The sequence below is a fragment of the Caretta caretta genome, chromosome 14 (assembly GCF_965140235.1).
Source record: "Caretta caretta isolate rCarCar2 chromosome 14, rCarCar1.hap1, whole genome shotgun sequence".
In the NCBI taxonomy this organism is placed as follows: domain Eukaryota; kingdom Metazoa; phylum Chordata; order Testudines; family Cheloniidae; genus Caretta; species Caretta caretta.
This window is the reverse complement of record NC_134219.1, coordinates 45,196,672-45,222,882: the sequence shown is the minus strand read 5'-3', so window position 1 is coordinate 45,222,882 and position 26,211 is coordinate 45,196,672. Positions and strand designations below refer to the sequence as shown.

General features: G+C 56.2%; 1 protein-coding gene across 10 annotated transcripts; it reads left to right on the top strand.

Moving 5' to 3' along the window:
* The first annotated feature begins 1,515 nt into the window (after positions 1 to 1,515).
* Positions 1,516 to 24,415, top strand: MGAT1 (alpha-1,3-mannosyl-glycoprotein 2-beta-N-acetylglucosaminyltransferase). 10 transcript variants are annotated; one of them, XM_048818660.2, is made up of 4 exons: positions 1,516 to 1,617; positions 3,374 to 4,010; positions 12,796 to 12,908; positions 20,266 to 24,415. In XM_048818660.2, the coding sequence occupies exon 4, from the start codon at positions 20,338 to 20,340 to the stop codon at positions 21,697 to 21,699; it is 1,362 nt and encodes a 453-aa protein (XP_048674617.1). In that variant the 5' UTR covers positions 1,516 to 1,617; positions 3,374 to 4,010; positions 12,796 to 12,908; positions 20,266 to 20,337; the 3' UTR covers positions 21,700 to 24,415. The 10 variants fall into 10 exon arrangements, with proteins under 10 accessions (XP_048674617.1, XP_048674616.1, XP_048674621.1 ...); XM_048818659.2 differs by having other exon boundaries at positions 12,796 to 13,038; XM_048818664.2 differs by lacking the exon at positions 12,796 to 12,908.
* The last annotated feature ends 1,796 nt before the right edge of the window (positions 24,416 to 26,211 follow it).

Here is a 26,211-nt window from a genome sequence, read left to right as displayed (position 1 = left end):
CCCACCTGTTGATCACTTTAGATAAGCTGTTACCAGCAGGACAGTGGGGTGGGAGGAGGTATTGTTTCATATTCTCTATGTATATATAAAGTCTGCTGCAGTTTCCACGGTATGCATCTGATGAAGTGAGCTGTAGCTCACGAAAGCTCATGCTCAAATAAATTGGTTAGTCTCTAAGGTGCCACAAGTACTCCTTTTCTTTTTGATATGGAAATGTTTTTTGTGGGGCTGTGTGTGTGCATGGTGAAATCGACATTTTTACTGATCAAAACCTAATCCTTCCAAGCCCAGTGTATAACTGGGAGGTGGGGGGAGGTTGATTTGGCTCCCCACTGATGCCACATACCTCCGCAGACGTGTGGCCCTGTGTGCACACGGGTGCAGGCAGGGACATAGGCCAGGGGTTGAATTACACTCCAGTCGAGGCAGGAGCATCTGCAGCAGATCCAGGGGTTTGGGAATAATGGGGGCGGGGCTAAGGGGATTGGAAGCAGGGGGTGGAGCCAGCGGGGAGGAGCTAGAAGCATGGGGCGGGGCCAGGAATCAGGGGAGAGGTCAAGAGGGCGCGGCCAAGGCGGGGTAGAGGGAGAGGCGGCCAGGAGGCAGGGGCGGGGCCAGGAGGCAGGTTCGGGGCCATGGGAGTTGGGAAGGAGACATGGGGAGGAACCATTATCCAGTCCCTAAGGTTCGCACTGAGGTTATATGGTACATTCCAACACTCACCCCACACCCCCGCCAGGGCCTAGTTTGGTTTCTCCCTCCCGATCCCACTGCCCAACAGAAAAGGTTCTCTTCACCTCCCCTCCCTCGGGCTGTACCACTGCCCCCAGTATAGGGGAATCGGAAGGGAAGAAACCAACTCTCAGCGCTTCCCCCTCCCGGACACACCAACATGATAGGCACGGCGGGGGAAGGGTTGTAACCGCGCTGCAAGAGGGGAGGTGGAATCCTCCCCCTCCTCCTGTAGGAGTATTCACCCCCCCCCGTGTGGGATTGGACTGTTCCAGACCCCTCTCTCGGTGGGGAGTTGGGCGCGTCCATTCCTGGTGGGGCGTTGGGCGCGTTCTAACGTGGGGGGAGACATTGATAGTTACGTCAAATCCCTCTGAAAAAGGGGTGTGTGTGTGGGGGGGTGAATCCTATAGAGAGAAAGGGGGTCGTTACAGGATGGAGCCTCAGCCTGGGGGTAATTTTAACCACAATGGAAGCAGAGTTCTCGTTCCCCCCTGCTTGCGATCCGAATGGTTTGCTCCGCAGGAAACCCGGATCCTGCTGCGCCGCCAGGATCGAGCTCGTGGGGGTGGGCGGAGGGGGCGGAGTTCCGCCTGTGGGCGTGTCGAGGTTCCAGCGGGCCGCAATGAGCCGTTAGAAAGGGGGATGGGGGGGTTCTCACTGGGGGCGTGGCCCGAGGAAAATTCGAAAGGGGGCCTGACTCCCGGCCGCGCGGGGGGAGGGAGGGTGAAGGAACGGGGCGTGGTCAGCCTAAAACGTGGGGCGGGGCTAGGCTGGGGCGACGCGGGGCGGGCCGAGCGGTTGCTATGGGTTCGCTTCCGGCGCTGGCAGGCGGAAGTGGCTGGAACCTGGTGGCTGATGCTGCTGTTGCCGAGGCGGCTCTGGGTCAGTGGGGAAGGGGCGGGGGGGGGAGGAGGCAGGAGCAGCCTCCCGTCCCCCCATATCTCCAGGCGGGGAGGAGTAAGGAGCTGCCCCCCATATCCTCGGGGGGGGGGGAGGAGCTGCCCCCCATTTCTCCAGGCGGGAAGGAGCAAGAAGCTGCCCCCCATATCCTCAAGGGGGAGGAGCTGCCCCCCATATCTCCAGGCGGGGAGGAGTAAGAAGCTGCCCCCCATATCCTCAAGTGGGGGGGAGCTGCCCCCCATTTCTCCAGGCGGGGAGGAGTAAGGAGCTGCCCCCCATATCCTCGGGGGGGGGGAGGAGCTGCCCCCCATATCTCCAGGCGGGGAGGAGTAAGAAGCTGCCCCCCATATCCTCAAGGGGGGGGAGCTGCCCCCCATATCTCCAGGCGGGGAGGAGTAAGAAGCTGCCCCCCATATCCTCAAGTGGGGGGGAGCTGCCCCCCATTTCTCCAGGCGGGGAGGAGTAAGGAGCTGCCCCCCATATCCTCGGGGGGGGGGAGGAGCTGCCCCCCATATCTCCAGGCGGGGAGGAGTAAGAAGCTGCCCCCCATATCCTCAGGAGTGGGGGGAGCTGCCCCCCATATCTCCAGGCGGGGAGGAGTAAGGAGCTGCCCCCCATATCCTCAGGAGTGGGGGGAGCTGCCCCCCATATCTCCAGGCGGGAAGGAGCAAGAAGCTGCCCCCCATATCCTCAGGAGTGGGGGGAGCTGCCCCCCATATCTCCAGGCGGGGAGGAGTAAGGAGCTGCCCCATATCTCTTCAGGTGGGGGGGGAGGAGCTGCCCCTCCCCCTCCCCATCCTGGGCAGAGGGCGCAGAGCTGGAAAGGAGTCTAGGAGCTGCGGAGAGGGGTAATCTGAGGAGATTGTCCGAGGAGGGAAAAGAGAGGCCGCTGTGCCTCTGTCCCCCAGGTGCAGGTGGACCGGGGAACTCAAGGATGAATAAATATACTACTATGTGGAGGGAAGAGAGAGGTTTCCAATAGGCGAAGGCGCCATTGGGCTGGAGCTCTGTATTAGGGTGACTGTCCCATGGGATTGGAGGGGTTGTTGGGGTGAACGTCCTTTGGGAGCAGAGTGAGGCAAAAGATTCTGCAGGGTGGACAGGGCAGAGTGAATGTACCATGGGGCATGGACAGGAGGTGAGACCAGATGGAAATCCCACAGGAGCAGTGGGCAAGCGGCATATTGGGTGGATGGGAGGAGAGGGGGGGCATTGGTCAGATATAGTACAGGAGGGTAGGTGGAGACAGCATACCATGGGAGCAGTGTGTGGGGGACCTTTGGGGAGGGGCATATTGGGCAAGCATATCACAAGAGTGGAAGTGAAGATATTGTGAAGACATGATTGGAGCATAGTTGGGGAGGCATTATTGGGTGGATATACCACAAGAGAGGAAATGGAGCTATCCATAGGAGCAGAGTGTGCGTGGGATAATAGGTGGCTATATTCCAGGAGAGGAGGAGGTTGATTGACTGTAATAGGGTTGTAGGGCCCTGGCTGTGTGATAGATGCTGTTAACGTTGGGATTACAGAGCAGGAAACTAACCTTGTCCTTAGAAGCAGGTTTCTGTGTGAGGGGGCAGAACTAGGGAAGTAGGGCTCAGTGGTACTCATCCTCTGTTACCCATCCTGAGGAGTGGGGGAATAAAGTCAGTATGGAGACTGATCCTGTTGGCATTAATACTAAAGAGCGGGGGTGGAAGCCAGTGTCTAATACAGCTATGTGTCTGTTACACAGAGCCAAGGGGGAATTGAAAGGAGACGAGGATGGCACGCCTTACCCACCTCCCGGATATGAGACTTGCTGGGATCTGGCGGGACTTTAGGAGATGGGATGCCGGGGCTTTGGTTTGTCCCTGAAACTGGTGGTGCGCCAACTTGTTCCTGGGGAGTGAGAGCTCACCAGGAGACACGGATGAGCAGAGAGCTGCCGGACGATAACAGCAATGAGGCGACGCGACCTGTGGGCTATCTGCAGCAGCGCTGATCGGGAGCGGTGAAAACCAGACTCTTGTGTATGCTGCCGCCCTCCTCCCCAGAGACCCGAGGGGCTGTAATGGCTTGATTTCCTAGGAGTCTTGAAGGACACTTGAGGAGAGACGGGGAGTTATCTCAAGGACTGGAGAGACCAGTACAGAACTTGCCCGCTCCTTTCAGTGGGGGAAGCTTGGCGTGTGTTTATTAGTTTTGAACCGGGATAGGGGGAGCTGCGTGGCCCATTCAGGAGGTGGAGAGGCTCTTTCCTGCTGTTCCTCCTGCACTGAGTCCTCGAGTGAGGCCCTGAAAGGGGGAGGGGGGAGCCCAGAGACCCCCCTCCCCCGGGAGAGAACCAGCGGCCAGGAGTCCACCAGCAACACTGAGCCGACACCAATCAGGTGAGATTTATTTATGACGTGCCTGTCAAAATTGGTGGAGAAGCTAGGCTTTCCTGCTGTTCTTTCCATTGTCCTCTTGTTTCTGTTGCCCACTGGAAGATGATTTCCTGCTGCCTTGAGTCCATCCTGCAGATGAAGTGCCGGGGAAAAGAGAATGCATGTTACAGGTAAAGAAACAAAATTGGATGGTTAACCGGTGGAACTCATTGGCGCAGGATTTTGAGGTAGTTCAGTATGAGGCCTATAGCTTGGCAAGCTAAAAGGCTGGGACTTCTGTGAATACATATAGTGTCTCTGGGCTAGGGCTACAACGGTGATGGTCCTTGCTGGGGTTTGAGGTATAAGATGATCAATAGCTGGGGTTACCAACAAACTTCCTTCCTGCCCTGGGATCACGTTGTCTGTGTGTTGCCTTTGGAGCATCTGGTGCTGGCTGGCATGTGACAGTGGAACAGATGCTTCTGTTCCCTTAGTGATGGTCCCATTGAGGTGATAGAGGGGGGTTGGATGCTGGGAAGTGACTTGTCCAAGTTCAGAAGGCCCCATATCCCATTCCCTGAGCCTTCCAATCCTCTTCGACCTGGGATCTCTTAGAAGTAAAAAATCCCTGTAATCCCATTCTCTGAGCCAGCCACTCAGCGACATAGGGCTGGATTGAATTTGCCCCTGCTGGAGTGTTTGTAATGAGCGGTGGTTGTGGGCTCCAGAGCTCTGGTACTTGTCCTGCTCACCATCCTTTTGGTGTTCTCTGTTCTGAGACAATGATCGTTGGCAGACAGGCTGGGGGCTGATGGGTGTTTTACAGCTGATAGGACACTGGTATACACATTCCTATCTCTTCCCAATACCAGAAAAAAGCCAAGACATGTTTTTTTGTTTGTTCTGGAATGCAAACGTGAATGCAACCCATCTTCAGCGAGAGAGTGACAGGACTTTTCTGTGCAGTGCTCGATAGCCAGCACCTAGATATTGCCTTTGCTCTTGGGCTCATCTCTATCCTGTGCTCAATCCCTGCCCCGCGTCCCCTCTCTATCTGGCTCTGGGGCCCCAAGCTTTAACAGGGCCCGAAGGTGCTCAGAGCAACTGAAAATGAAGTTGCTGTGCCCTGATACCGTGTGTTTTGGACCCTATCAGGGACCTGTTTTTATTTACATCAACGCATTTCTTCAGTGTTGACACTGACATGAGCAGTAGTGTTCCCAGCACGTTAGTAAGGGTTTGTCCACACTGCAGTCATAGGGCTTGAGCCATTGAGCAAGCCTTGATCTAAGGTAGTTCAGGTCCCGGAGTGATCTAGCTGCAGTAGCATGAGCTAACCTCACAAGTGATTACCCAGGTTCCAGATAGGCTTGTATAGTCAGTGTTGCCGATGCTTTACAGCTCTGGAACCTGAGTGTAGCTAAACTGAAGTGAGCCCAAGTACGTCTAAGTGCACTGCGATTGCAGTGTAGACATACCAAGGCAGCTACCTAAGGTGTCTTGCAAAAGGAGGTGGACAGATCAGACAGCATAAAGTTAACCTGTGAAGGAAAAACAAGTTGGTTGAATTTCATTTTAAAGAAGGGGCAGGTCTAGACTGTTTGTAATTCAGGTGATTCTTTTGTGCCTCCCTGAAAATCCAGCCTCTCCACAGTTTCAACCAATTATAGGATTCTTTTTACTTCCTGTATTTTTGTTCTGAGTTTGTACAGCCCCTAGCACGCTGGGGTCCTGATCCATGACTGAGGCTCCTAGATACTATGGTAATAGAAATTACTACTACTAACAATTATTGTTTGTGGTGTTGTGAGCTGTTAAACAGCTGCCATGCCACACCCCAGAGGTGGCTGCAGTTCAGCACTGGGTGAAATGTTTTGTGTATCAGTTACAGTGCTTTGGGTTCTCTTGCTGCTGAGCCTGATGTAGCTGCTGAGCCAGCTCTGTCCTTTAGGATGATGGGTCCTACATAAACACAAGTTGGTTTATTTCTAGTAGGGTAGTGCCTGGAGGGCCCATCGTTCTGGGTTCTGCACATACACAGAGCTTGAGCGCTCAGGAGGCTTATTGGGGAAACTGAGGCTTGGCAAGATGCAGGGCTTTGCCCAAGCCCCGAGAGTCAGTGGCAGAACTGAGAATTGAACTCGGGTCTCTGGAGTCCCAGCCCACAGGCTTAACCACACAGGCGCTTTTACGATGTTCAGTCTAATGGACTCGATAGTTCTCGACTGGGATATTTCTTGTGCTCTCTGAACACTTTGGCAGCTAGATACGAAACACACTTAGCATATCACGACCACAGCAAGGGCAATTAGCTTAAATTATTATCTCAAAAGGCTGGAGTGAGTTCATGTCCCTCCATCTGTTATTTAAAAGGGAGACGCTTTCAGCCGAGGTTGGATAATAAATGGAGGCAGTGAGGTGGGGGGGAGGCTCTCCCAGATGATGGGAACTGTAGAGGGGAAGGTTCTTGTGTCCTCAGGGGGGCAATTGTGGGAAAGGGCAAGGAGGGGATGGATGCTAGCAGAAGGGAGTAAAGAGACTAGATCTGCTGGTACTCTCCTCCCCGCCCCCACTGGTGGTCTAGCTCTGGCTCCCTCACACACACAGCTCTACTGAGGCCTCTCAATCCTGACTCTCAGCCACCCCACTATTCCAGCGCTGGGCTATCCTCTCCAGTACTACAAATCCATGGTGGTGCTGTACTCGAGGGGATGAATCTGAACTGGATCTTGACATGGATGGGGACGCAGAGCAGGGTTGATGTGAGCTACACGGCCAGTCTGCAGTTCCTGGTCGTATGTGCAGTTCTAGTGGAAACTCGTTTTTTGTGGCAGAGCTGGGGGGAGGGCAGCCAACGGCTGGGATAGCAGGGAGCTGCAATCAGGATTGAGGGGTATCAGTAGAGTTGTGTGTGGGAGAGCCCAAGGCTGGGATTCTCCAGAATTGGAGATGTTCTCAGCCCCCAACCCAGTGATGGTGCTGCTCTCTAAACTAGAGATGGCTGCATTTCAGAGGTGGCGTGGGTGAGAGAAGCTAGTGTGTTAGAGCAGTGGGGACTGGGAGTCAGGACTCCTGGGTTCTGGGAGGGGAGTGGGGTCTAGTGGCTAGTGTGAGGGGCAGGAGTCAGGGTTTGGCATATGTTCCTAAACCTGTCAGTCTCCCTATGTGACCTTGGCCAAGTCACTGAATCCTTTGCCTCAGTTTCCCCCTCCATACTATGCATGGTAGTGCAACGTGCCTGCCTTGGTAAAGTGCTTTGAGATCAAGGGATGAAAAGTGTGATAGGTGCTTATTATGTCTGATAGTACTGTGTAATCAGACAGAGCAATCATCACTAAGGGCCAGATAGCAGCTGCCCTTCCCCGTCTCCTGAGATTGGGGGGGCTGAGCTGATGGCAAACTCACCCGCATCTCTTCTCTTGTCTGTAACTGGTTAGTGACATAATCAGCTCTGGAAGTGCTTTTGTCTGCATGCCATGTGGCTGATCCTTGGTTAGCAGCCCTTGCAGGAATCTTGGCATAGGCTGGCACCTGTCTATCTTGGGTGTGTAGACCAGTTCACACCCCGATGCTACTGGTATAACCAGGTAGGCTGGTTCTCCTTCCTCTGCACTCTGTAGCACATCCAAGAATGCATCACTCCATGCGGGGCTGAAGCACCGTGGGCTAGCTGACTAGATTTTTCCAGAATGCACCAGTACAGAGCCAGACAATTCCTTGCCAAACCCAGATGTATGCCTGGTTAGGTTGTAATATGGTCTTCTGTGGCAAGGTCCCAAGGGTGCGTGAGGGGGATTCCAGCCTCTCACATACACTGGTCAGAAGATAGGATCTACCAGCCTCTTGGGAGATGCTTTTGCCGCTGGATCCCTTCTCTCCCCACTGTCCTGGGCTGAGGGTGTATCTCTGTCTCTGGGCTCCTCAGGAAGAAAGACAGCGGGTGGTGTGGAAGGCGCTTAGTTATCGGGTTCCCCTGGGCAGCCACGGAAGAGATTTCTCTCCCTGGATTGCGCTGGCCTCTCTGAGCGTTGCCCCTGCCAATGTGCCAGAGCCCAGTGCCCTTTTAGAGGCAGATGAGGGTGTTCAGTCTCCATAAGCCATTTGCCCCTGACCACCTCTCCCCATTTTGTATATGACGGACTCCTGTCTGCTCTGAATTTGATTGAGACCCACCAATTCACTTCACGCAGGGTAGACTGGATGAAAATGACTACCGCTACTCTGACCGCTAAACTCCCCTCCCAGAGCTGGCAGCAGATCCCAGGGGTGCTGATCCCCTAACCGGCCTCTCCTATGCTGGAAGGGGGGGGCTGAGGGTGGGGGATCAGCATGGCTGCTCTGTAGTGAGATTGGAACCGGCGCGGCCTAGGGGGAGGACCTCTGAGCCAGCCAGTCCTACCCTGCCTTGGTTTGGGATTGTATCACAGCTAGTGCCCCCTAGTGGAGAAGGGTCCCATGTCCCAGGCCCCACCTGCTTGAGTCAGCCGTTCCCCCTGCCTTGGGGCTGGATCAGAGCCAACGTCTCCCCTGTCCATCCATCCCTGCCTCCCTGAGCCAACCCTGGGGCCAGGATTGGAGCTGGGACCTCAGAGGGGCAATGCCCCATCCCGTTCCCTGAGTTAGCCAATCCCCACGATTTTTCCCCTTCTCTCTGTGAGTATTGGCTGTCAGTTTGGCAATAGGCAGGACCCAGCTGGAACCGATCAGGGCCATCTGCATGCTTGAAGTGTGTGTGAGTGGAGTTGTTTTCACTGCCCTCCACCAGGATTAGCCCTACCCTGGTGTAAGATCAGAGGTTGGGCTCCTGATTGTGTTTGTTTTGCCCAGAAGATTATTCTCATTAGGGACTGACCTAGATTCAGACGAGTGTAACAGAGAGGAGAGGCTGGCAGAAGTTCAGGCCTCCAGCCTGCCATGTGTGCAGGGCTGGGGCGCAGTGACATCCCATCCCTCCTGTGGGGACCCTGTGTCTGTCACTGTCAACCACTGGGGCGTTACTACCTTATGCCAGCTGTTGAGGCTTCCCCTTAACTTAATTGGAGATGCTGGGCTGGGCAACTCCTGCCCAGCTTTTGGTCATCTGTGTTCTTGAGTGTCACCACCCCCCTTCCTCCAGGAGTACTTAATGATTTTATTAGATGGGGAAATGGAGGCACAGATTTGAGAAGTGACCGGTCCAGGATTCCAGTGGATGAATGGCAGAGCCACAAATACAGCCTGGGTGGCCTGACTCCCAGCCCTCTGCTCTAACCACTAGACCCAACTCCCTTTCCAGAACTGGGACTAGAACTGGGTCCTGCTCTGACCGCTAAACTCCCCTCCCAGAGCTGGCAGCAGATCCCAGGGGTGCTGATCCCCTAACCGGCCTCTCCTATGCTGGAAGTGGGGGGCTGAGGGTGGGGGATCAGCATGGAAGTGGGCTGGATGGGTTGCTAAGTTATTGTGGGGGCTGGGGGAGATGCAGGAGCAACTGGCCTTGGTTTTAACCCTTAGTGACCTGACCCCATGCACTTAGCACCCTGAATGTTATTGCTGACCCTTGCAATGTCTTTCCCTTCCCCGCCCCGTCCCTTTGGGTTGCTGACTTGATTGGTGCACAGGAGACGCCTTCCCCTTATCCTGGGACCTGCTGTGCTGGCTGGTTTCCTGTTTGCCTTCTGTGCACCCCCTGCACCCCTCCCCCCTTCACAGAGAACCCCCTCCCACCCTCTACTGCTCTGTGATGGCTGCCAGCTGTTTCCCATTAGAGAGCAGGCAGCAGAGGAAGGGAGGACAGGCTGTTCCTCACGTCTCCCTGTGTTTGCGTCTGGCTCTGATCTACCTTTGTAAGTGAACTAGATCAGTAGACAGCAGGGCTCTGAGCCCTCCCCGCAGTGGGCTAGCTCCCCATGCACAAACCACCATCCCAATGGGGTTTGCCCTATAGGTGCCCCCCACTGGAGGTGGATAAGGGCGGTCAGGAAGGCCAAGGGATAGAGGCTGCCGAGGCTGCCAGCAAGCTACGGGTGGGGGTCGAACCAGTCCTGTGTATCTAAGGGTCCGTGTTCACTGCAGAGGTAATTCAGGGGGTCAATAACCGGATGTGAGCAGCCCCCCAACAAAGCCCTATCCGAGTTACCGCTCTGATTCCTTCCCCATGAATTGTGGGAGTGCTTGTCCGCTCTTCTGGGCGCACAGGGGAATTGTGGGAAAGCATTGGAAGACTATCAGCACTCGAATGGTTTAGCCTGTGTCCTCACTGCAAAGTCAGCAGGCTGAGTGGAAATGGATCCTAAGCACTAACCCACACCCCCAGCCGGGCCCCGTTAGCACCACCAAGTTCAGCTGAGAAGGTTTTGGGAGGGGGGATGGGGCAGCTCCTGGGTAGGAGCCTGGGCTAATTGCAGTGAAGAAAGACCCTGAAAGCGTGAACCTCTGCTGCCCGAGCATGGAAGCAACAGCAGCGTCCTAAACCTCTATGTGGGCCGGCCAGAAGAGGGGGTAGAGAGTCCGGCTCTGCCTGCCAGGGTTACCCCAACCCGGGAGCTCGTGGCTGTGAGCGGAACCCGGTTCCAGGGAGGAATTGGGCTGAGAACCTCCAGCTCGTTTCACGCATCCCTCTCTTCACGGGTGCATGCTGGGAAGCGAAGAGCTGTGGCATAAACCCTGCGAGAGCTCCAGTGGAGGAGAGAGATGGCGACCCACATGGCGGGTGTGGGGGTGACTGTACCGCTTCATTCGTGTCTTGAGCCAGTCCTGATGCCGATGCTTAGGGCAGAGTGGAATCCGGCTTGCTTTTTCATCCGCTGTGTTGGCGGGATCAGGCCTGCTGATCCAAACGGTAAGGGCTTGTGTCTCTCCCCAGTTTCCCTTTTTCACCCTGCTCCTGTAGCATTCAAATGCCCCACACCAGACCATAGCAACCACACAGCAAGATGGCACAGGGATTGCTCCCTCTGCACTGAAACGCAGCCACCTCTGGACTAGGTGTAGCATAGGGGTTCAACCCCCTTAGGCGGTCATGAGGTTATTACTGGGGGATTGCGAGCTGTCAACTTCCATCCCAACCCCCGCTTTGCCTTGAGCTTTATAATGGTGTTAAATATATAAAAAAGTGTTTTTAATTCATAAGGGGGGTCACGCTCAGAGGCTTGCTATGTGAAAGGGGTCACCAGTACAAAAGTTTGAGAATCACTGGCGTAGCAGGTGCTGCTGTGTAGCCACCCGTGAGCAAGCCAAGAGGACAGGAAGTGAAATCCCCAGGTGAACCAGCGAGGGGAGCTTTCGAGAGGCAGCCAGAGTTGAGATTCAGCTGGGGTGCTGGAGGAAACCGCTTAATTGTTGGGTGCTGTTGGCGAACGATCACAAGTGATCAGGGCCTGTTTGCACCACCTCATGTGAAAAGAGAGAGCCCCCTCGCTGCACCACACTGGGTCACTGTGGATGGCGCTGTCCAAGAGGGGAGGGGCGGTCCCTACTGAGACCCCCCCCCCCACACACCACCACCACCACCTCTCTAGGTGCCCTCTGCAGCCCCTAGATCTCCCTGGAGATCTCCTGTCCAAATGCTGACCTGGCCTGGTCCTGTTTGCTTGAAATCTCCACTCTGAGGTGGAACAGCTATAAAAAATGGGGCAGATACACCTCCAATTTCCTACAGGGAGCATGTGTGTGTGAGATCAAGAAGGGTGCTGATGCAGATCTCTTCCCTCTGTCTATCCCCCCCACTTTTGTGACTGTAACTGTCTCCTCTTGGCTTTTTCCCTTGTGCTGTGATGGGAGGGCATCCGTCTTGGCCTGGGAAAGCCTGGGGTTGTGGGCACTGCACAAATGGCTGCTGAGATCCCTGGCTGGTGTCTGAACCCTGCGCTGTAATTCCTCCAGACTCCTGGGGTGGGTGAGGTGAGGACACAGCAGCTTGAATTCCTGGCTGCTTTCAAAGGCTGGGGGGGGGGGGGGGGGGGGATATTCTGTTTAATTTCTTGTAAGGCCCATTTCCTGACACCCCCCCCCCCCACCACCACCTTGAGCCAGCCATTTGCCCTCCAAGCTGGGGCTGGCTCCCACAAAAGGGGAAAGGTCCCCTTCCGCAACCCCCATTGAGCCAGTCCTTCGCCCTGGACTTGGTTCAGAGCTGGTGCCCCCTAGAGGAGAAAGACCCCGTTTCCCCCCCTGTCCCCCAACCTGGGGTCAGATTTGATTGGCTCCGTTTACCTCCTGAACCCCCCCCCATCTCTGTTTCCAAGGGAGCAGCTGCCGAGGGAACAGTTAACGGTTAACTCTCCTCTATAAGCAAACGTGGCATTAGAGATTAACTCAGTGGGGCTGTCTGGTGTTCAGGCTAATCAGCTGCAGGAAAGGGCCGGCTCCCAAAGCTTCATCAACAAAGTTTGATCCTTGGCCTGTGACCCACTCTCCAATTTCTCACCCTGTCCCCGCTAGGCTCTGGGCCAGATTCTGCTTTGTTACCCTGCTGTGTAAATGTGGAGTTCCCCTGCTGCTCTCTAGTCAGGCTGGGGTCACTGAAAGCAGGATCCGGCCTGGACTCCATTGATGGAAGTGGGGTCGCTCCTGATTTACCCAGGGGCAACAACAGAGATCAGGATCCGGCCCCCTTCACCTCTCTCTTCCTGTCCCCGCTGCACAAAGATCCTGTAAGCCTTTGATTCTCCTGTTCACCTTTCTCCCAGGTCTGGGTGTGTGAGGGTTAAACTCTCCTTCCCTTTCAGACTTGGGGGGGGAGGGGGTGTGAAGGGAGGCTGACTTCCTGATGGAGAGGGCCGCCCCATAGCAACCTCTGACCCTGCTTTCCTTCCTCCTCTCCTAGCCTACATGGGAGGGCCACGTTTCCTGGTACTGCTGAGGGGAGTGAAACCAGCTGAGCCAGCGAGAACTGTGCCGAAACTGCCGTGCGTTAAAACTTCAACAGGACACGGCTCGGTATGTTGCTGTCCCCTCTGCTCTGTACCATTGCCCAGAGCGGATCTGTCTGCTGTTTCTCCCCCCATCCCGCCCCCCACTGCAGCTGGAAATCAGATATCAGCAGAGAGAGAGAGAAGCGATTAGAGAGGTGAGTTCATAATGCTGGACTTGGGTCGCTTGCCTTGTTGAACAGCGACTGGTACAGAGAGAGGCAAGAGGTGGGGGCTAGCTAGAGAGGGGACAGAGCCAGAGTCTATAACAAGTGGGGTCCTCGAGCTGGACATGTGCACAGACAGAGGGGAGACTGTCTCCTGAGCTGCAGCCTTGAAGCCAGATCTGACATTCAGCTGAGGACAGAGAGGGGGTGAGTGTGAAATGGACACAGCATCTGGAATCCAGAAACCCACCTGCCTTGTTATCCAGAGAGACAAGGGGTGTGGGAGAAAGCAGAACCCCTGTCCGAGAGCTTGCGGTGATGGCAAGATACCGGCTACTCTGGAAGGAGGGGAACTTTTTATGGCTAAAACTTTTGCCCTTTCCAGGGAAGGGGAACAAAGAAACTTTTTAGAGGGATCTAAAGCACTCATGATCTTCTAAAAGCTGTACGTAATCTGTGATCAGGTGGGTGAGACCACGGCTGCTTCTGTGTGATTGTGATCATGTCTAGGGTGGTACTTATTGACTATATTACAATGTTCCCTAGAGCCCCAGCTGAGATCAGGGCCCCATTGTGCCAGGCACTGCCCACACACGCAGAGACAGTCCCTGCCCTGGGGACTTTTCAGTCTAAATAAAGAAGGTGGGAGGGTGTGGGACAGAATTATTATATCTCCAATATGCTTTCCAGGAAGAAGGAATATTTAGTGTTCGTTTTCCCTCCTGTCTTCTTGGCCAGTGTTTCCTTCCCATCCCAGGAGGGTTGGACAGTGTGAGGAAAATGTTTCTAGTCTCTGGAAAGCAGCCCAGCAAGGCAGCTGTGTCTGGAGGCCCCGGTGACAATATGGTGGATCCTGGTGGATCCGTGGTTTTGTGTTATGTTGTGGCGCGCTGTTCAAACAGCATTCCTGAGTCTGCCTGGTTCTGTACGACGCCCACCACGGTAGCTGTTCTGAGTCCCAAGGCTGCAGCACATACGGGCAGTGTTATATTCTTGAGTCGGTTGCTGCCGGGTTAGATGTGGCTGTTTTGTACTGAGTGGCTGGGGAAGCTAAAGCAGTGGGGAGGTATTATCTGAATCCACTAGTGTTTGAGGGGTGTCAATCCCTGGGTGAAATTTGTGTTATGCGGGAAGTCAGATGAGATGATCGGAATGGACCCTTCTGGTCGAGGAAGAAGAGGGATCCTTATCAGGGTTAATGCTGGAGGAAGCAGCGCCAATGCAAAATCCCCCAAAAGACCAGAGTCTCTGTAGTTCCTCTGGCTTTTCCCCAGCTCATCAGGTTTCTGATCTCGCTTGGGGGCTGGTTTCCAGGGGAGTTGGTTTCTGGGTGGGGCTGGTTTCCGATCTAGTTTGAAGCTCTGTTCTTGCTGCTTAAAATTTGTTACAAGCTGGGTGGGCAAACTCTGTCCTTATCCCAGCATGGATGTGGGGGTTGCTCTGTCTTGTGGGGAAGTTCCTTGTCAGTAGCCTGGCCTAGTATGGGGTGGGAGGTTGAACCCCGTAGATCTGGAGGATTTGAGGAATCTGGGGTGTCGGACAAGGGGGAATGCTCCAGAAGGGAGCCAGGCAACCACAGGATCGTCCCAGGAGTTGTCAAGAAACCGGCCTGGGTGCAGTTCCCAGCTCTGCCACAAGCTCCCCATGTGACCGTGGACAAGTCACCGTGCCTCGGTTTTCCTATCTGTAAAATGAGGAGATAATCCTTCCTTTGTTTCTTGGGGCAGGGACCGTCTTGCTCTGTACGCACAGCCCCTAGTACAAACGAGCCCCGAGCTCTGTGGGCATCTCCACGCCCTGCCACAACACACCGGTTATTAATAAGTATTGTCTAAGAGCCCAGGCCCCTGTTGTGCTCTACAGGCGCTGTACAGACAGAACAGAAGGGCAGCCCCTGCCTCAAACAGCCGACAGTCTAAGGGTAAGAAGAGACACCCGCTGGATCCAGACAGCAGGAGATCATGACCGCCAGCTGTCTCAGAGGCCTCATGGCAAAGCCCGGCCCCTGCAAGGTTGCCTGTTTTGCCTTAACCACCCACTCCCTTTCCTGTACTTGATTTGCATAAACTGCAAAGGGGGAATATGTGTTTTGACCCAGGGCTAGTTAGTCAATGTGGCTTTCATTTCAACAAGCCCTTCCCATCAGGGCGTGAGAAGGCGGTCTGGGCTGCCAGCGTTGGCAGCCCGCCCTTGAAGATGCATTACCCCCTTAACCCTTTGAGTGCTGGGTGGGGAGGAGATGATGCCAGAGACACACCCATCCCTGTGCTGAGACCCCCTCCTTGTTTTCCTCCATTCACCCTGGCTCCAGGTTATGTCTGCTGACCCAGTGCTTGCTCTTGCCCACCGTGAGCAGGGTCCGGGTCCTGGAAGGGTAAGGGGTTGGAAGTTGGTAACAGGAGGGGAAGGTTTCTGGGATTATGAGATGAATGGGGAGGGAATTTAGGGAGGGCTTTTGGCATTAGTGAAGACGGGGAATAGCAGGATTGGCTGCTGCTCTCTGGCTTTACTCCCTCCAGCCTGGGGGACACCCAGATGTGGCTTTTGTTGAACAATGGAGGCAGCTGGAGGGGAAGTGAGAGAACCCACAAGAAAACCAATGAGATTTTCCTGTCCTGGGGCTGCCCCTCTCAAACACCTTGGCTTCCGCTGACGCTGAGAACTGAGACTCCAACCTTCCAGGATTGCCACATATCCCCTGGTGCTTTCCTCCGGAGTCGGGGCCTAAATCCCAGAGGCCTGGCCAAATCCCCACTGGGGGGAGGTGTTCCTTGATTCTGAAACTGTGCCCTCTTGCAGCCCACCACTCTGCTGTTTTCCCTTCCCCTAATGTCCTAAGCTAGAGAATGGTGTCCTGTTGCGGCTGTGTTCCTCCCCAGGGGCAGCTGCATTTCAGTGGGCAACTGATCTGATTCCTCTCTGTGGCTTGTAAAAGCTGGCGTGCTCTGAGATGGCTGGCAGGGCTCTTCACACAAGAGGCCTGCACTGAAAGAGAGGGCGGGAGCTGGACTGTGGGGCGGAGGAGGAGGAGAAAGAGACAGCCAACCCAGCCCATCTGCATATCAGCCGTCTTTTCAACCTATTGCCTCTGGTCTATGGCACCTCTTGATAAGTGCTTTGAAACTGGCTTCCCTAGCCAGGTAAGCATTTGATTGTGGTGAGCTGGGTGAGAGGTCACAAGAAGTAGAGGAGATTGGACCTACCGGGCAGGGGATCTGCTGCTGCTGGGTGGCTGGAGAGGACTTCTCTGAGCTCCCGTTACCTCTCCCTTTGCCCTGGTGGAGAGCGGACCCTGTGTTGACCACGAGCTACCTACGTCCCAGCTCTCAAACGTAAACCGAGTGGTAGGTGGCTGGAGTAGATGGGACTGGCTGCAGACAGGCAGGATCTCTGGCTGCGCCGGTGTTGGCATGGGGGGGTGGCAGAATGGGATGGGCTCAGCCTCGTGCGGAGCTGCCAATGGGATGTCTCCTGTGGCCAGAGAAGTGGTTAAAAGGTTAAGCCAAGCAGGGCCTTGGCCGCGAGGCCCATCGCTGCCTCTTGAGGTTGTGAAATCACTGTGGGAGTGACCCAGAAGTCAGGCCGGGTACCCACAATGCATAGCTCTTCCTTCCCCTGGCTCTGCTCCTAACCCAATCCCCAAGCCATTCTGTTGAGGTTTTTCCACTTGTTGCCAAATTCCTGACGTGACTTTTTAGCTCTTTAACAAATGAGCCTCAGCCCCGCAAAGCAATTAACCAGGACTGGGGTTGGGTGACAAGGCCTGGGGCCAGCCTTGCATAGCAGGCTCCTTTGCCCCACAGCCTAACCAGAGGGGGCACTGTGCTGCTGCAGTGGGGGAGCTGCCCTGGTTTTTTCCTTAGCAACCCGGGGGAAGAGGTGGGGCTCTGAGATGCCCACCCTAACCGAGCTCTGTGTCCCCTCTCGCTCTGGCTTTAGAGGGGCCATTCCTCCTCAGCCTGGCCATAGAGGGTGCTGTGTTGCCTCTGGAGTGGGGTGGGGAGCTATTCTGCCTAACCTGGAACATGATCCATCCCCTTAGCCAGGCCATAGGGAGTGCTGTGCTGTCCACTCTCCTTGGGGCCGAGTACCTCCCTCATTCTGGCACTAGGGGGCGCTGTGCCTAACCTGGGATGCACTCCATCACCCTCTGGGCCCGCACTAGGGGGCGCTGTGCTGCTGTCCCTAGCCTGGCCCATGCTCCCTGTCTCCACAGCTTGTCACTGTGGGCCGCTTGGCCTGGATAATCCAGTCCCCTCCACCTGTGGAGAGGCTGAGTGCGTAGTTGGGCTGTTTAACAACCGAATGGCCCAATGTACAAGGACTTAGTCCCCCTTCTGCTTCTGCCTCCTGCATTCCCTGGGGGTGGAGTTTAGCCCTCCGTTCCCCACTGCTAGCTAGGAGCCAGAATAGCACCCCGCTCGCTCTTTCCCGCACCTGTGCTGGGCTAATGGGAGGAGAAGTTTTGGGCTGTCCCAAAACTCATCAGCTCTGTTTGTGAGACACACTGGGAGCAGTAGCATGCAGAGTAAGGGGAGGCTGGTTTTCTCGCCCTTCCATGGATCTGCTTTCCCCACTTCCTTTACTGCCCTGCAACTCCCTGGACTTAACCGTCCAGGGAAGGAGCCCAAGCTGCTGGGCTGTCTGAAAGATCCTGGAGAGTTTAGAAAGAGCCTTTTCTCTGCGCTGTCAGCAGCTCCCAAACCCGCCGGCTCAATCCTCTGTGCCCTGGCGAGCCAGGTGGAAAAAATGCAACTTGCTGCTCCAGCTTGCGTCTCTGAGCCCAGACGTTGCTTTAGAACAACGGTTAGCTTGTCTGAGAGGGACGCAGGGACATCCGATGTGCTGGAGCGGGCCTCTAGTGTGGGATTGCGCCGCCCATCAGACCAGTGGGCCCTCTTGCCCCCACTGAAATCATCAGTGGGGCCTATGGGCTCTCTTGCCCCACTGAAATCCTCAGTGGAGCCCATCTATCCTAGTGTCTTCTCCACGCACCCCGTCCTGTGCTAGATCAGACCCCAGTGCTGGAGATGCTTCAAACCAGGACTGGGTGGAGCCTGGGATTTTCTGTTCTTCAACCTCTGCGTCATGGTTTCTTCCCCTCCCTCCCCCCTGAAATGTACCCAGCTGACCTCACCCCATGCCTCAGCCCCCAATCCGTTACACCACTGGGATTCTGTGGGGCTCAGCATGGACACCAGCCGGCCTGGTCCACCCCTCCCCAAGGTGTGTGCTCCAGTGAATCCAAATGATGGACAGGCTTAAGCAGCAGTGGTGTGAATCTCTGTCAGAGTCCTGTCGAGCAGAGACAGATGGACACCCCGGTTCTTCCTCCCCAGCCCCCAGGGGCCCTCCTTCCAACTGGCCCCAGATCACAGCGGCCTGACTTTCCGGGCTCCCAACCGCCATCCCAAGTCAATATTGATCAGTGAGCTCGGCTGGTCAAACAATCCTCGTGTGTCTTGCCCTTGCGCCCCAGGCTAGGAGCCAAGCGGTGCAGGGTTGGGCTGGGGCGCTTGTTCGGGTGGGAGATCTCTGAGGAAATCCCCCCCCCCCCGGGGCGGATGTGGCTCAACAGATGGTGCTGGTCCCTCTGCGTCGGTGCTGACCCCGATGCGGCACTGGGGGTCACTGGGCTGCAAGGAGCTGGGTGGAGGTGCAAGTCAGTGCTGGCCCCGGTGCAATGCTGGGGCGCTGTCCCCTCGCAGTCAGTGCTGGCCCCAGAGTTAATTCCAGATGCAAAATGTAACGGGGATAATGTGTTTTCCTCCCAGCTCTTGTTCTGAGCCACCGGCTTCGCCTTCACTTCCTGTCCCAACCTGTTGCTGGGCAGCTGTGAAATGACTGCCCCACCCCAGAGGTGGCTGCATTTCGGCGCTGGGGTGAACAGTCCACGGGCGGCGCTGCTGCACGTCTGCGAAACAACTGCCCCGCCCCACCCCAGAGGAGAGGGCTGGCTGCGTACCCAAACAATAGTGTAGCCACATGCTGCCAAAATGGCCCTGAAGCAGGGAGTTGAGATGGGGACTCGATGGTCGCCGTCCCTGGCGTCCTCCCCACTTGGGTTTGCACCAGCCTGGGGGGTGTGAACATGGCTGAGCCCTGCGTGCGATTACACACACGCCTGCCGCCGCGTTAAATATAGGGCTGGGCTCTCACTGAGGGGGATTAATGAGGCTCCTGATGCAGCCACTAAGCAAGGGTGGGATTACGGGCTTAAACCGGCGCTGTGCACAGTTACCGCCCATGGGACCAGCGGGGTCTGAGCTGAGGTTCGTGCAGCAGCTCTTGGGGGAGGGAGGGGCCTGTCGGGGCATCTCTGCACACCAGCCACTGGGCGGGGAGGAGAGGGGAGCTGCGATCCAGTGTCTATCCAGTGTTAGGCTTCATCAGCCAGTATACTCAGCTTCCTCTCCCAATGGACCCTCCTCCTCAGGCACGGGGGAGGATTACCCTTTCTGCTCACACCTGGGGTTCCCAATCCCTCCCCTCCATGCGACTCCCCCACTCCACCCAATCTGGGAGGGAGCATTTCTGCTGCTTGGCCTAAGGCCCCCCATCCCTGCCCTGTAGGAGAACCAATTCCTGGAGTCAGGACATGCAGGGAGGGCGTTGGCCTCTGCCCCTCCAGACAGCCGAGCCAATCATGAGTTAGCTCAGCTAAAGAATAACCAAGGGGCAGGGAAGATCTTTGGTGCAGGTAGTTGAAGGGGCTGATGCCGAAGGAGGGAAGAGAGGGGCCCAAGGGTATCCCTGGGAGGAATGGGGTGACATGAAGAATGGGGCAATATAGAGTAGTCAGTGAAAGAGTCCCGAGGGGAGGAAGTATCCAGATGGGGAATCGTTTCCCCAAGGGGTGGGCTGGGGGCCCCTTTGCTGGGGACTCGTAAAACCAGGAATGGACGGAGCCCTGGAGAACAGGCTGTAGGGGCTGGGCCCTGATGGGGCATCTCCATGTCACTAGGGGCTGGGCCCTGATGGGGCGTCTCCATGTCACTGGGAAGAGGCTGTAGAGGACGCTCCCCAAGTGGCTCTGAACCTGATGGGCAGCTGCTGGAGCTGCTCCTCTGTCCTTACTGGCTGGAGGCCTGGAGGATTGTCTAGAGGGAGTAATCCAGCCCTGGGTCCCAGGTGGGGCTTGACTAGCAGTAATGGTGACCCATTGCTAAGATTCCCTTGTACTTCACTGACTCCCTGTCCCCCTTTCTGCCCCCGCAGGTCCATGGCTGTGGAGTGACGCCTGAGGGATCGAGAGCGCACGCGAGCGGGGGGGGCCTCTGCCTGTGAAGGATGCTGAAGAAGAGCAGCCTGGTCCTCTGGGGCGTGGTGCTGTTTGTGGCCTGGAACGCCCTGCTCCTTTTCTTCCTGTGGACCCGGCCCCCGGCCTTCGACGACCATAGCCACTTGACCGAGGAGGTCATCCGGCTGGCCCAGGACGCTGAGCTGGAGCTGGAGCACCAGAAGGACCTGCTGCGGCAGATCCACCGGTACAGCGCCCTCTGGAGCAAGAAGAGGAAGAAGGTGGAGGAGGCGGGTCGGCTCCCGCCGCCCGCTGCCGCCTCCAACGCTGGGGCTTTGCCCGCCACGGAGGCCGTCCCGCACCGGCCCCGGGCCTCCCCGGCCGCGGTCCTGCCTGTGGTGGTGATCGCCTGTGACCGCAGCACGGTGCGCCGGTGCCTTGACAAGCTGCTGCACTACCGGCCGTCCCGGGAGCGCTTCCCCATCATTGTGAGCCAGGACTGCGGGCACGAGGAGACGGCGCGGGTCATCGCATCCTATGGCGAGGCGGTGATGCACATCAAGCAGCCGGACCTGAGCGACATCGCGGTGCCCACGGACCACCGCAAGTTCCAGGGCTACTACAAGATCGCCCGGCACTACCGCTGGGCCCTGAGCCAGGTTTTCCGCACCTTCCAGTACCAGGCGGCCATTGTGGTAGAGGACGACCTGGAAGTGGCTCCAGATTTCTTCGAGTACTTCCAGGCGGCCTTCCCGCTCCTGTTGGCCGACCCCAGCCTCTGGTGCGTCTCGGCCTGGAATGATAACGGCAAGGAGCAGATGGTGGAGGCTGGCCGGCCGGAGCTGCTCTACCGTACGGACTTCTTCCCCGGCCTGGGTTGGCTGCTGCTGTCAGAGCTGTGGGACGAGCTGGAGCCCAAGTGGCCCAGGGCCTTCTGGGATGACTGGATGAGGCAGCCGGAGCAGCGGCGCAGCCGTTCCTGCATTAGGCCCGAGGTCTCCCGCACCATGACCTTCGGCCGCAAGGGCGTGAGCCATGGGCAGTTCTTCGACCAATACCTGAAGTTCATCAAGCTCAACGACCGCTTCGTGCCTTTCACCCAGCTGGACCTCTCCTACCTCAAGAAGGAGGAGTACGAGCGCTCATTCCTGCCCAAGGTCTACGGCGCCCCTGAGCTGCGGGTGGAGGAGCTGCAGGGCAACCAGCGCCGGGAACTGGGCACCGTCCGCGTGCAATACAGCAGCCGCGACTCCTTCAAGGCCTTTGCCAAGGCCCTGGGTGTTATGGATGATCTCAAGTCAGGGGTGCCCCGCGCCGGCTACCGCGGCATCGTCAGCTTTCTCTACCGTGGCCGGCGGGTCTACCTGGCGCCCCCTTCTGACTGGACGGGCTATGACCCCAGTTGGAGTTAGCACTGTCTCTCCCCGGACATTGACCCTTGAGCATGTTGGACCCATAAAGATCATGGAGCGGGTGGGTGGGGTGTGTGTGTGTGTGTGTGTGTGTGTGGGACTCAGACCTTGTATTTTTGTTTTCTGAGTGGCATTCGAGTGCATTCGGGGGAGGGGCGGTGTGTGTGTTTGTGCACTTAATACTGGGGTTGAGGGGCTGGATTATTGTGACGCCCCGATGTGGGGGGCAGGGGACTGGGATGGGGCATGCTGAGGCTTTCCTCACTGCCCTTCCCCTCCATTCCCCCCAGTGCCTATCCCCTTTCTGACATTGTGATCTCCTCTCTACCGCGTCCCTGAAGGTTTCTCCATGGTAGGTGAGTGGGGTCAGAGCCAATGCTGAACCGAACTGACCGATCAGTGGCTACTTTCCCAGCCTCTGTGAGCTGCGGGGGAAGAATGGAGAGAGGACAGTGACCACGTCAGCCTGGGAGGGACTAATGGAGATGCCAGGACCTGCTTAGGACCTTTGGCAGTTCCCACCTCACCATCCTTAGTTGGGGGCAGGGGTCACCTCTGGCTATAGCTGGGAGGGAGCGTTGGAGATGACGTGGTGCCCTTGATGGTCCTCAAGAGCCCATCATTCGCTGTAGGGGAGCTGGCCAGGGGCAGGGATCTTTATGTCCATGATGACCTCTTTGGTGTCTCCATGGGACCATCTCTAGCAAGGCTCGAGCATCAGAACTTTCTCGCCCTTTGACCTGCTCAGTGGTCTCCGAGCAGCCCTCTGGGTCTGGGAGGTGTGAGGAGTTGTCCTGGCTTCCCTCTATCCAGCAACGTAACGTCCCCACAACGTTCCTCTGCTTGCAGTGGGCGTTCCACCACGGTGGTCCCTTCCCTTTGTCCTTCATCGCTGCTTTTCTACACTGTGCGCCGAAGAAGTTTGTTACGGAGCCGGGGCTCTGCAATCCGGTTTGTGTTACTCTCCCTGGTGAGGAAGGGAGAGACCCGAGCTTGCGGCCTGCCTTAATCCTCAGTGGGGGCCTCCATCTTTTCCTGGGTTGAAGTTTGGTTCAAAGTTGGCTCAGTCCCTGCCGGATGGTGGCTGATTCCCCTGCTGCCATGGTCATGGTGGTCATGATTCCCTTGCTACATAGTTGGTGTAGCAATGGGGAGAGACATGAGATATCACCATGAAGGAAAACCACAGGGGTGGTGGGATACAAGAGAAGGGGCTCTCTGACAATGAGCCCTGCCTTATCTGTGGGGGTAGACCCCCCTCTCCAGTCTCCTAAGAGGTGCTGCTGAGCTGTTCAAGAGCCAGTTTGGGGAGGGAGAGTTACAGTTCAGACCTTATTTGGCCAAAATGTAGACCACACCAAAGGGTAACTTTTCCCCCACTGTATTATTTTGCTGTATTGTTCTGTTTTTGTTTTAAATCCCCTTATCTTCCCCCGTCTGGGAGGTGAGCCAGGGGAGGAGGGAAACCAAACCGCCCATTGGCATTCTACATCACCCATGAAATTGCTTGGTGCCCTAGGGCAAGTTTGGCAAAGGATGGGTGGGTGCAGAAGCTTCCCTGCGATCCAAACCCTGTTGGTGAGGTCAGGCAGAGAGGAGCTCCCATGTCAACAGCCAAGAAGGAGATGGTTGTTCCAAGAGTGTATTAAAGGGTCTGAAAATGTCCTGTCTCCAAAGTGCCCCTTCCCTCCCAGCTCTGGTAAGCAATATCCAGAGCGCTGGGGGTTTTCTCAGAGTAAGGGTGCTTCAGTGTGTGTGTGTGTGTGTAACTTTCCTCCCCTCCTTGGGCCAGGATGGGGGGAATCTATCGGAAGGAAGAATCTCTGGGAGAGGGAGGTCCATTTGTAGGCAGGAACTTCAGTGGGATCCAGGCAGCTCTTCAGGAAGCCATCCAGGTTGGGTTGGATCCCTGCCATTCTCCTGGGCAGGAACTGGGAGCTGGGCAGGCTCTTCCATCACACCCTGCCTGCGGCAAAAGTCCCACCCTGTTCCGTTTGCTCTGGGCTGTGCCGCCCTCACCACACGTGGCTCCAAGGTAGGGCTTTCTGCCCCATGCTGCCAAGAAGCCTTTAGACTCTGGTTGACTTCAAGGTGAGGAAGTCGATCCAGCGAAACGAAGCCCGACTACGTTGTGGCTGATGGAGCTCTCCTTGTGAGCCCTCCCTGTTCCTGTCCGAAGCAATGTGAGGTTCTGGTGGAGGGAGTTTTTCCTCTGTGGGTTTGCAAGAGAGGAGTAGATACGACCACCTGGGGTGCTCTTACCCTCTTGGAGAGGATCCCATACTGTCCCCTACCCCCAAACACTGAGGGTGCCTGGGAAGCCAGCTGCTCTGTTCAGCCTCAGATGGAGCAGGGTCTGCACTGAGGGGAGTTGGGATTGAAGCCCACCCTTTGTTCAAGGAGGTTGATTAAAACCAGTTTCCTTTCCCGTAGTGGTTGCTCCCTCTACCACGGGGGTTGGGATTAGTCCACTATTACCCTCTCTGCCTGCTGCCCCCTTCCCTGGGGAGGGGGGTGGTGAGAGGTAGAACCACATGCCTGGACCAGTCTTGAAGCCATTCTCAGTGGAAGGGGAGGAGGGGAGGAAGGAATTTTGAGCAGGGGGGCTGTGGGGAGGGAGGGAGAGATGCTGTTTTTATGTCCAAACGTCATTCTGCGAAAGCGAACTTTAAGGTGCAGAAACTATTTTCCAGAATAAAATAAAAGCCAGACCTTTTTCGGCTCGACACGTCATTGCTCTCCACCCCCCTCACCTTGGATTGATCCTAGGGCGGCATTTACTTGGACCTAGTTTTGAATGGCCCAAGCAACAGCCCTTCTCTGGAAAGGACTGTCCCGTAGCACATGCCTCTCCCTACTGGTGGCATGTTCTGAACACCCTCAACTCCAGCCACCCTCACTTCAGAGGCTTGGGGTGAGACTGGCTCCCTCGCCAACCCGCATCAGCTGGGGGAAGAGTAGCAGAGCCGTTAGCCTGCTGGTGTTTAAATGCAAAGAGCAGGCATGGGGAGACCCGTTGAGGGAGAGGCTGAAATGAATCTGGTCCTAACAGGGACCAATGGCTCATTGGTACTAAGTAGTTTGTCGTGGGCTATTTGTTACCTGCGGTTGATAAGTTGCCCCATGCGCAGCCATGACGGAGTCGTGGGGTGGGTTCTCTGGCTCCCGTAATTACGCCAACATGCCAGAAGAAGGGAAGGGTATGTGACAATGTCCACGTGTGATAATCAGTGGAGCCCAAACCCCTCATGCTTTGCAAGGGGTCCAGTTGTGAAGTGAGATAGAGACCAAGATCTGTCATGTCTGAAGCAAGCCCCTTATTTAGGGGAGCATGCGATGCTCCTCTAATACAAAGGAGATCCAGGCCCTCTCGGGTGAGCTCCTGTCCGAAATGGCTTCCATTCTAAGCAGCCAATGGGTATGAGGGTAAACAGAGGCATGGTGGGGATAGGGGAGGAGAGTGACATGCCTATGGTCACACACAGCAGGTCAATGGCAGACCAGAAGCCAGCACTGCTTTACCCACAGAACGTAGCTGCCTCTGATTGCTCCTGCTCCCTCTGGGGTCCTTCGTAAAGGACCCACATTGCCAAGGTTATCACAGGGGTGATTCTACCAGAGATGTATCTGCAGTAGCCCCTCAATAATCAGGCGTCCGGGGTGAGCTCGCAGCCTTGGTGCTGGGCTGGGACAGGGTTCCATCCCGGTGGTTCTGCTGCATGGCCAAGACCAGGTTGGCCGGTCCTGTTTCCCTAGACAGGAGAAGAGGGCCGCGCTGTCCTCTGGCCCTGCTGCTGGGTCTGGAGGGGAGGTGCAGAAAGTCCAAGGTCATGGCCACCCCATTGAGAGCCGGGAGGGGAGGGAAATAGCTGTACAGAAGTATTGAATCACATCAATGGTAACCGTTTGGAATGGTCCCATCTCCAATCCATGGTGGGCTTGTCTTCACTGCAGAGTTAACTCACGCCTTGCTCCTAACTCAAGTCCCAACCACATGAGCACAAGGGAGCTTTCGTCTCCATCTGGCTGGCCTGGAAGAGGGTGCCGGCAACAGAGCCCAGCTCCTCAGCTGCTAACGTGACCATGCTGTGCCGCTCAGTGGATCGCTCTGCCGAGCCTAGCTCAGGAGCAGCTGCACTGCGAACTCGAGAGGCATTAACGGTGCTGGCAAGACCTAGCCGGAGACCATCAGCCCTCTAGACTTCTAACCTATCCATGGCAATTCTTACTTGTCACAGGTAGGTAGGCAGGTGTCCAAGCCTCTTTCTCAGTGCAACTCCAGGCCAACCGTCACAAGCAATGTTTCAGTAGAGGCCCTTCCCTGTGTGTGAACATCTACGGAGGAACAGCTGGAGATCTCTGAAGGGGAGGGTCCCACCCAGGATAGTCCCATCCTTACCACCAATTCCTCCATGGGGAGGTAGGGCTGAATTCCTCCTTGCCTTGGATTTTCAGAGCAGCGGGTGGGACCCGCTGTTCCTCAGTGGTAAAGACAAGTTGGGCTGGTCTCGC

What these genes read in the sequence shown, in the direction of transcription:
- MGAT1 (XM_048818664.2), top strand. Translation starts at nt 20,338, where the DNA reads ATGCTGAAGAAGAGCAGCCTGGTCCTCTGGGGCGTGGTGCTGTTTGTG.